Genomic DNA, 11,319 nt, shown 5'->3' with positions numbered 1-11,319 from the left:
AATTTTGCAATTATGAATTCAATAATTTTTGCAAAGAATGTGGCATAGTAAGACATAGAACAGTTACTTATACCCCTCAACAAAATGTTATAGCTGAAAGGATGAATAGAACCTTGTTGAATAAAGTGAGATGTATGCTTCTGAGTTCTGGTCTACCTAAACTATTTTGGGGTAAAGTAGTAAAAACTGCTGCATATTTAGCCCTTGTTTGAGCTCCATTTTTGCCAAGAAAATGCATTTTTGAATAGTGTAATGATGTGAAATGTGTGGTTAAAAAATAAGAAAAAATTTTAGATTTTCGTGTAATATTATTTTATTAAAGAATGTGTGGTTGAAATATTGTCAAAACACTGTTTAAAAATGTATTTTTTTCAAAAAAATGGAGCTCAAACAAGGGCTTAGTTAATAGAATTCCAACAAGTGCTCTGAATTATGATATTTATGAATCTGTATGGTCTAGAAATCCTGTTGATTATTCACATTTAAATTTTTTTTGTATGTGCTGTATATGCCCATCAAAATATTGGAAAATTGGAACCTATATCTCTTAAGTGTGTTTTTCTAGGCTATGGTGAAAATGTAAAAGTGTACAGATTATGGCTTTGCAATGAAAAGGGCTATAAATTAATTGTTAGAAGAGATGTAGTTTTTAATGAATCTATTATGCCATGTTTAGAAGGAAAGGAGAATAATCTGACTAAAAAAGATGTTCAGATTGAGGTGGAGAAATTTCATAGTGAAACTGATTCTCATGTTCCTACCTTAACTGAACTTGATCAAAATGAAAATAGCATCACAGCTAAAATTGAAAACAATCAATCATCTAATATTGATGAACAAACTGATTTTGCAAATCCTCCCCTAAATGAATATCAGTTAACTAGAGATAAAGAGACAAGGCAAATTAGAATACCTGCTAGATTTGATTGTGATGATTTTGTTTCACTGTTTACCTATCAAGAACAATTTGAAAATGAACCAAGCTCTTATGATGATGCCATTAATTGCAAAGATGCTAAAAATTGGATAGCAGCAATGAATGATGAAATTTCATTTCTTTTTAAGAATAATACTTGGGAATTGGTAAAGAGACCTAAGAATCAAAAGTTGATCAAATGTAAATGGATTTACAAGATAAAAGAAGGAGAGGGAGGAAACAAAAGTGTAAGATACAAAGCAAGATTAGTTGTTAAGGGTTTTACACAGAAAGATGGTGTAGATTACAATGAAATCTTTTCCCTTATTATTAAGTACACCACAATCAGATGTATTCTTGCCCTTATTGTTCAGTTTAAGTGGGAACTGGATCAATTAGATGTTAAAACTGCTTTCTTGTATGGTGACTTAGATGAAAAAATTTATACGAAACAACTTGTTGATTTTATAAAAGGTGATTCTGAAAAAGTTGTATGTCTTTTAAAGAAATCTTTGCATGTTTAAAATAAGCCCCACAGCAACGGTACAAAAGATTTGACACCTTTGTACTAAAACTTGGCTTTCAAAAAAGCAACTATGACATATGCCTTTGCAGCAGAGGTAATGGAGGTAAAAACTCTTTATACTTAGTACTTTATGTAGATGATATGTTACTTGCCAGCCGTGATAAGTCTAAGATTGAGTTTATTAAACAGAAACTTAAATCTGAAGTTGATATGAAGGATTTAGGAGTTGCCAAAAAGATTCTCGGTATGTAGATTTTTAGAGATAAAAAAAAATATATTGTTCTTAAATCAACATGATTGTGTGAATAAAATTTTAAAAAGGTTTAATATGCTTGATTGTAAATCTGTTACTTTATCTTTAGCAAATCATTTCAAGCTTTCTTCTGATTTCTGCCCTAAAGCTGTTGAAGAATATGATAGAATGTTGAATGTACCTTATACTAATGTGATTGGATCTGTGATGTATTTGATGGTATGCACAAGACCTGATCTTACATTCAGCATTTGTATACTTAGCAGATTTATAAGTAATCATGGAGAAGAACATTGGAATGCTTTGAAATGGCTTTTAAGATACTTGAAAGGGACATCTAACTATGGTTTCATGTTTAAGTTAGATAAAGAAGGGGCAACTTTAAAGGGATTTACTGATTCAAATTTTGCTGGAAATATGGATAAAAGGAAATTAACTTCATCCTATTTCTTTACCATATGTGATATTGTGATTAGTTGGAAATCTCAACTTCAAAAGATTGTAGCTTTATCATCTACTGAAACAGTATATATTGCTGCTTCTGATACTTTTAAAGAAGGAATTTGGCTAAGTGAATTACTAAAGGAACTTGGTTTAGTTGATAAAAATGCAACTTTATATTCAGATAACCAAAGTACCATACCTCTAAGTAAAAACCTCATGTATCATGATAGAACTAAACACATAGATGTCAAATATCATTTTATAAGGGATATAATTTCAAAAGGAATTTTGAAAATTGGGAAGGTTGCTATTCAGGTTAATCCTTCTGATATGGGGACTAAGATAATACCTTTAAATAAGTTTAAAAATTGTCTGAAGATATTATCTATTAATACATTGTAATTTTTTTCAGGTGCTTTTGGAGCGTATGAAACAAGAGAATGTGATATGCTCCTAGCTGCACTATGACCTGAAAACTATGGTAGCAAGGTGGAGATTGTAGTGAGTCAAACCCGGTTCTTTGTGCTCCCATAATTTTCAGCTAATATGGAAATGCGATTTTATAAAGTGATATTTACACTGGATGCTGACACTTGGCACATCATGAACCGTTGGATGAGTCAATTGGTCTTGGTGATATAAATACACTTGGAGGGTTCGTTTGACCTCAGATTTTCTTCTGCCTTTTCATTTCGAGAGAGTTCACCTTCTCTGAGTGGCTAGGGTTTTTTGATTCGCCATTATTTTTGAACATCTCATTCAAAATGATATTTTTGAGAGTTTAGTCTCGAATACATGTGATTTCTGGAGTGAAATCTGTAATAGTTGTGAGAACTAGTATTATGGGTTTATGAAGTCAGATTTGAAGTTTCTTGTGTGATTCGAGCTAGATCTGTTTATTCTTTGTGAAGCGATAAATCTCTTATATTGTATTCTGGTATTGGATAAACGTTTGTAACCTTCGTTGCCAGTTTAAGGCATTATAGTGCGACCGAGCAATATTCATTCTTAAATGGATGCTCAACAAGGGATTAAGGGTCCGTTTAATTACAAAGATGGAATTGAATTGAATTGAAAACGAATTTTAGGGAATTGAATTGCCTATAAATTATTTTCCTGTGAATTGTAAATTTTTATGTTTGATTGGTATAATTTTTCACGTGGAAAATATTAAAATAAAAGTATTTTGTGGTGTTCGTTTTGTTTTGTTTTACATGAAAATTATCAATTAAATGGATAGATTTTACTGGTATTGGAAATGAAATTTGTTTCCATTGCCAACAAAAAAATAAAAAAAATCATCTATCTTTTGGTATTCGTTTGGTGTTGTTTTACATGAAAATTGTTAATTTAAGGAATATCATCTTTTATAATTGTTCCTAAAATTTGTTTCAATTGCAAATAAAAAAAAAAAAGTTGGAATTGCAATTCCCACCATTTTTGGTGGGAATTGCTTTTCATCAAAAAGCGAGAAAATGCTTATGTGGCATGGGTTTATGGAAAATTTCTACCATCAAACATGTCAAAAAGTGAGAAATGAAATTTAATTTCCATTTTCCATGAAAAATGGAGGTATATCAAACATGGCCTAAGTGTTAAAAGGGTCATCGAACCTATGGGGCTTCGGCCGAAAAATTCCTCTGTGTTCAGTTTTACTTTTCTGTAAGTCTTGATTTGTCTATTATTAATCGATCCTTAGTATCCTGTGTTTAATATCATGTTTGGGCTTTTCAAAGGGATATGCCACTCTTAACAATACAGTGCAGAAATTAATATGCTGCTGCAAATAATGATAAATAGCTTGAGTGGATATCTCCAAAAAGTACCCTCGAGAAATCCAAATCCAGAAAAATTTGTGACCTTAAGTAAAAGAGAAATGCTACATGCACCACCGGTTTACAAAAATTATATGTGGTAATATCTCACAGCATCTTTGACAAAAGACTAATCAGCCGTTAAAATGCTACCATTTCATAATCTATAAAGCTATATGTACAATTCATATGTACAAACAGCTTTTTTATAAGTAAAATATGTAAAGAGATAAGAAAATGTACAAAGGAATTTACCTTAGAATACATGATTAACACAGTTGAATAAATCGTCAACTCGTTATAAAACTTCATCTTGGGCCATTGGTGTTACATTTTCTCCTACCAACAGAGTAGAAACTACAGTAGCACATGAAGATTATTGCGTCGACCTCTGCCACAAAACTATTACTTAGAACTATTTCTATGCTCTTTTAATATTAGAAGGCGTATACAAATTGTGCTTACTACTGATAAATTCTGTCAACTCCTCTATCCCAACAAATATAGCATAGCACGTTAAGTTTCAACGGCCATGGAATCTACACCCAGCATTGTACTGCACTCTTTCCGGGGCATAAAAAAGTGATATTTTTCACTTTTCTTCGATGGGTTGCAAAAAGTGGGATTACCTACTGGATCGGGAGTGGACTTACTATCCTTAATGGTGAACGAGAGTTTTGGATCGTGAATGGCCTTGGACAATTTTTTGCTTCTGGAAAGCATGAGAACCGGTAGATCCCCTCCGGCTGAGCATAGATATTCCCCCTGATGCTACGCGTCGTCGTCTTGTGGCATCATCAACATATAGAAGATCATCAATCCTAGCCATTAAGTTGAAGGCTAAGCTCTCCATCACCCTGGAGTAGCTTTCAAGGATTGACTGCCCAACATCCTACATGAAAATGCAGTAACCTTCTTATAAAAGGCGAGCCATTGGAAACTTACATGGCAGAATTAACAGAATATATTCAACTAACCTATACATTTGCACCTGAAGAATGATTTTTATTTCCATCTTAAAATCCTCTAATTTCCGGTAGCCAAAGAGTCGTAGGAAAGAAAGGGAGCCAGGAATAAGTTTTTCTTGTGAGAATTCCTTGTATTTTACAAGATTTCTCCACATACTCATAAGTTAGTGTTACTATCGGACAAAATAATTGCAGCAATTTACTATTTAGTCAAAAAATTTGGCTTTACTTGTTGCTTCAAGATATTTTGCCACATTGTTTCATACTTTCATCATCTTTATCAAGTAATGTCAATAGACAGATATCTAGATTACAGAGTTCAGCAAATGGACTGAGTGCACTTAAAGATTAGCCGACCCAGATCAGCACTTCAAAAAATTAGTTGCAATTAAGTAGTTTTAGCAAAGATGGGTGTAATAATGTCACATTTGTATTTAAGGATAAATTTTGAAATTGATGCATTACACATATGTTGACTTCGAAATCCAGCAAAGGATTTAAATCAGGAGTTGAAATGTATCAATTCCACATAAATTCAGATGAGGTTAAGAGTGTAATTACTTTCAATAGATACCTATTATGGCAGAATATCAGATACATTACAAAAGACTCAAAATGCTTGATGCAGATGTTAAGGATTTTAAATTTGTCAGCCCAAGGCCCCAACCATACAAAATGTTTTGGTCCCAAAAAGGAAGTTTTCCGCCTTCAAGATAGAGCAAAGGGTATTTCACTGCCATTATGTTCTTATTCCCCAACTCAATCAGTGTCTCCCTACGAGCTTCTGGAGGTGTTGCTCCAGAATATATTGACGATATTAAACTTCGAAGTTCAAATGCCCAACTCTGAGCAGGCCCCAGTAAATTACAGGAAAATAAAGTAGAATTTTTAATCATACCTTGTTGAACTGAATCTTGTTCATATCCAAAGCAGTTTGTGGGAGGCCAGGAAAGTACAACTTTAAGTTCTTTAGGAGGGTGTCAGCTCGATTTGCAAACAGTTTACTCTTTTCAATATCACCACCAAGGCCCTTTACTGTTCCACTCCATGACCCAGTTTTTGCACGGTTCAATTTCTTCTTTTGAGATTTCAACCTCCAAAAGTGTACAGCACTCTCAATCCTATTTGCTATGTCCAGAGTGGTATATTCTGACGAAAGATCCAGGTAATCAAGAAAATATTCAGGAGAGAATTGGTCAGCAGTTATATAACGGTGGAGGATGTCACCCAAGCAAGCCTTTTCACTCTGAAGAATAAGAAACATAGATACATAAAAAACACATACCATAAGAATTGAAATGATGAGAACTAAACCAAAATGCGATCTAAATGGACAATTAACCAGTAGCCATGAACTAAAAAGTAATACATGACCTAAGAGAAAATGTTTCATTGTCTATAAACTGCATGGCTCAACTTGACGGTAGTCCTACATGTAGTGAAATGGCTGATTGATAGAGAAATCAAATTCGCAACCACCTTTGTTGTAGACAATACATGACCTTGAAGAGTATATTCTTCGGATACAAGTCATACTATAAGACATTTTAGACATGAATAATGATCGAACTGTTACAGTACCCCTTTTAACTTCATTTCCATCCCTTATCCTAACCAAGCATAGGCATCAACAGCCACAAAACTACGTAATTAGAGTAAGGGAAATACTATTAAAGCCTTTCGTAAAATTATGAATCCTCAAAATTTAAATCCCAACAGATTTCAAAATGAAAACAGGATTGACAGAATGTGAGCAACTAAAATAATAAAGTAAGATAAAACAGAGGACGCATGTTGTTATCCCAACCTTTTTGTTTCATAAACTAGAAAGCAGCCTGACAGATTGACTCAGAAGTGCAGCTTGTTAGACTTTCAGCTCAAGAAAATCCTCACAAGCATGGTAGGGAACTGGTTTTGTAGAATTAAGCAAGCAAAAGTAGATTTGAGCAAATTCATCCTGGACATTCACATAAGGGTTCTTCAACTAACTCCGGAAATAGATTAAGCCCAGTGGCAGATTAATAAATAAAGCATGAATTTTTGTTTATGTCTTCTGGAAGTTGATATGATTCTACTGAAGAGCTAAAAATTGTAATTTAGAAAATTAATCCCATCAAGCAGAACAAGGCCTTTTGGTTTTGAACTCTTAAGGATAGATCCCACATCTTTTAAATAAAACGCGTTAACCAACATATAAAGACTTGGACGACTCCTCATAAAAATGTTGATTTTTGAAGATGGAACCTAAGTTAGATACCATTAAGCACGAACAAGCTATTCGATCCAATTAAGACTCAAACAAGCATACAAATTCCAACATTGGTGTTCACAAATGAGCCACATCTTATAGGGATACATGAAGGGATTAATCTAATGTTGCTTAGATTTAAAAGCCTCTTGAGAAGGTCGACCTTTTAAGATGGAACATCAAGTCTTAATATCAACACCCAAATAAAAGGCACCCAAGGCAGGAGAACATGATCATGATAATGACATCCCAAATAAAACGCACAAAACAATTGTGGTTTGATGTATCTCAGGATCTAAGTTTGACACTGGACAGAGTTGCAACTTGAAAGAGGACATCAAATATCCATTATGATATTGGTTAATCACATTTGGACTTTACAGAGTAGTACAGAAAACTCTTACCTTAGGCAAGCTCTCCAAATAAACTTGTGGTACTTCCATCTCTAACAGCACACTGCTGTTAATTGCAACTGCAGCTTTGAAAATTTGATTTGTGCACTCCCTGCATTGTTGCAGTTGCTTTCTTGTTTCCTCAGACAAACCATTCAGCGGGACCTTTGGGAAAGGCAGCCACCATTTTTCTTCAAGAGATATGGAAGGCCTCCGTGAGAATTGGGAACAAGGATGTGCTTCAATGTGTTCACCATCAGCAACACCTATCCCACGCTCAACATAGTAAAACTCGGTGTTACAAAACCCATCCAAGATGCTTATTAGCATTGCATCTAATTTCTTGAGGGCTGGAAGATTCACATATAAATCAGATCGTTGTTGAGTCATCATAACCTCGAAGGTCCCGCCACCTGGAATTTCTTGCACTGCTGGAATGAGCTCCACAATGGAATCACTCACGCATAAAAGCCAATCCATCTCTCGTTTCCACATCGACTTTTTCTGCAGGGACAAGGGCTCCAACTTCCAGAGCTCCCCAAACACAGTAGCTGTCAATTTGTTGTAGAAGTTAATAAATGTAATTATTAGACCGCAATATTATTGGTCTAACTAGAACATGAACCAAAAGAAGAAAGGAAAGTGTTTGTGAAGAACCAGCAAGATTAGTAATCGCATTGGAGATTGCCAGAGCAGTGCATACTCCCCTTCCTCCACCTGACATATCTTCTCCTAGCAACAGCTTAGAAAACCTTTCCTTCATCAATTCAGTTTCTGCAATCACACAAGCAATGTCCAGAAGAAAATATAGGAATCAGCAAGGACAAATACAAAATAAAAATATTAGAAAAATAGAACTGATAAATCACTCAGGCTTAGCAGCAGCAAGGAATATGAGATCGCTTGACTTTCAACTCAACACCCCTGTTAATAATAATAATAATCTAGTCTTCCAATGTTTTGTAAAAAAAAAATCTCTGATTCACTTATTTACTGAACAAGGCAATAAATGAAGTCGGAATATCTATTTGATCATTGCCTTTGTTCACAGAAAATCATTGCCTTACTAAAATGAATACTGAAATATCGTTTCTGATACATATTTTTGAACTATTTGACCGTGACAGTTAGATATTTCAGAGATGTTCGCTCTAAAAAGGGCTGAAAACATATCATCATGTGGTCATTGTAATTAATAATGTGTTTGCTGATAATCACGTACTCCATTGGTAAACTGTCATCAAAGTGTCATTTTTTGAAGTCAAACAATAATCTCATTACCTTGAAGAAAATCACAATGTGTATTCAGTTAAAATTGCTACTAAGAAAATTAATGGACTTGCAAACCTAAATAATTCGGCATAAAATACTTTGAAATTGAGACAAAGGGACCAATAACTCACCGGATAATTCAAGTCCATCGGGTTTATCACTCTGCGACTTTGATGCCGGAAGAATGACGTGTCTGCCTCCAACTACCGGGAGCATTACCCGCGGAGCGGCCAGAAACACAGAATTTGAAGTCGATTCAAGCGGAGAAGACGTCACCGTAGTCGAAACCAACCGAGGATCTGAAGAAAAAGTGCTTGTACTCGAAGACGAGCTCTCCGACTCGCTGACGTCAGCACTCAAGCTATAACTGTCATCAAATCGCCGAGATTGTAATTCTTCGTACTCATCTTCCGATGAAATCGCACTAGTAGCCATTCAAAAATGATCACTCACAAAAAACCACTCAATACTCTGAAAAATTGAATCGTAATTATCCAAGTTCAGTGCTTCAACGGTATGATGAAAAGCGTGTGTGGAGATGCTATGATTGAAAGTGAAGGAAAGTGGGGAAAATAAAGTAAAAGTGGATATATAAAGCAGAGTGAGAATAGGTTGACAGTACTTGAATTCAATATATTATTTGGTATCTAAGCAATGAGGCAGCTTTTGTACAGTGATTGGAGTAATAAAAGTTGGTATGCAGCAGAGCACGGTGGCCCCACCGTCACATGGTGGAGGCCACTGGCCGCCTTTTTTCTCCGACCTTCCGACAATTTTTCGCGCCATAGACGGTAGACGACTGGAAATAATCTCTCTTTCTCTGTTTTGTGTGTTTGTTCAGGATTCAATTAAAACAGGGGCTAATTTAAAACGATCAATTAATTAACTGCTTAAGCCCGTGTTTGACAAAGCTTTTTGAATTATAAGTTGGTACAAAAATAGATAAAAGTTGTTAAACCTGTGAAACGTGCAATAAAAAATAAAGTTCAATTAACTTATAATCTTAGAAAATTTCATCAAACATCACCTAAATAAGTTACTTGCAAATACGTTTGGAGTGTTTTTACGTACTTATAAGTTGTAAATCTTATTAAAATAACAAACGGTATTGAACTTTCACAGCATCAATTTTCTCTTTCGTCTTTTACCCTAGAACTACTGTCACCGATCTTTCTCAATTTCTAAATTTTCATTGACTGACATTTAGCCTTCATTTGATAGCAATTTTTCAATCCAAAAAATCAATTTTTTTTATCGTTATTTCACTATTTCAATTTTTATTTTTTACTTCTTCACTCACAGGTGAGATCCACTTTCCTCTTTAAAAGTCAAAAAATCAATTCTCATAATCACTACCGAACAGGTCCTTAAGCTTTTGTTTAACAAATTTACAAAAAGTAATAGTGGTGGATTCCACAAATATGTTGATAATAATAAGCAATAGTTACGAATATATAGTTACGATTAATATTTGACTGATTTATAAATTTTATCCAAATAGAAATTAAATTTGACAAAAATCGGAATTTACATGCCTAAGATTCGACTCAGACAGTAACTTTAGGCACGACAATAAAGAATTCTATTGTTTGGTGGGTCTTCACATAAATTGAAATAAAAGCTCATAGCCGAATAGGCATCTGATAATTAAATAACAATTACTAACGTTGGTAAGAAATTAGTGCGACCTTTAATACTTAAAGAGATTATTGATAAATGAAAATGACCTGTTTAAGAAGTTGAATTATAGTGCACTTTGACAGGGCCGTTTGGTGCAAATTAAATAAAAATGTAAATGCTCATAAATAAAGTTGGTCTCTTCTTACATTTGATTTTAGTATAGTTGTTAAGTTGGGGGATACCTTTTAAATATTGCTATCAATTTAGTGCCCAAGGAAACCAACATAATTGACATGGCATGTTGCCCCCGGGGCATAGTCCAGTGGTACAAAGGACGTGAGTAAGGTTATCTCACGCCTTGCTGACAGCCGTAGTGTACAAGTTCGATTTCTGAGACATGGAATTGGACTCTTTATAGTCGTAGTGTACAGACAGCTCTTGTTCCCTGACCTGTTGAGGCACATCCAGCGATTTACCTCCCTCACAAAGCTCTAGGGACGGGACGGTAAGAACCCTCAAGGTTGGAGTTCAACTTTTGATGAACATTTTTTAAAAAAAAAATAAAAATAAATAAAAGTTGACGTTTTTCATTTGATAATATGAAACCTGAATACGTAGAACAAGTTCTAGTTAATGAGTTCAAATGCCGTGATATTAATAAGCAATCTTTTAGCGTTAACAAGCTAAGATGTCAATTAACTTGTTAATTTAATTAATGTGTCACTTACGAGACTGGTTGCTCGCGATTTAACGATATTTGAACTCTTTAATCATTGTAAAGATAAAAAAATTTACTATGAAAGTTGTTTCAATAATGAAAAAACATAAATATTATTGTTTTATGGTTTTGTAAATGATAGAGTCAA

General features: G+C 34.2%; 1 protein-coding gene across 1 annotated transcript; it reads right to left on the bottom strand.

Annotated features, from left to right (window-relative positions):
- Nucleotides 1-4,143: 4,143 nt before the first annotated feature.
- On the bottom strand, nt 4,144-9,624 carry LOC111397557 (rop guanine nucleotide exchange factor 1-like). The gene is made up of 5 exons (XM_023024548.1): nt 8,965-9,624; nt 8,219-8,335; nt 7,574-8,112; nt 5,820-6,167; nt 4,144-4,845 (listed from the first exon to the last, which is right to left on the bottom strand). Exons 1-5 carry the CDS (start codon nt 9,266-9,268, stop codon nt 4,612-4,614), a joined length of 1,542 nt encoding a protein of 513 aa, XP_022880316.1. The 5' UTR covers nt 9,269-9,624; the 3' UTR covers nt 4,144-4,611.
- Between the last annotated feature and the right edge of the window lie 1,695 nt (nt 9,625-11,319).

This window comes from Olea europaea, chromosome 7 (genome assembly GCF_002742605.1).
Source record: "Olea europaea var. sylvestris chromosome 7, O_europaea_v1, whole genome shotgun sequence".
NCBI classification, from domain to species: Eukaryota; Viridiplantae; Streptophyta; class Magnoliopsida; order Lamiales; family Oleaceae; genus Olea; species Olea europaea.
The sequence above is the reverse complement of the archived record's forward strand: the minus strand, read 5'-3'. Positions and strand labels throughout refer to the sequence as shown.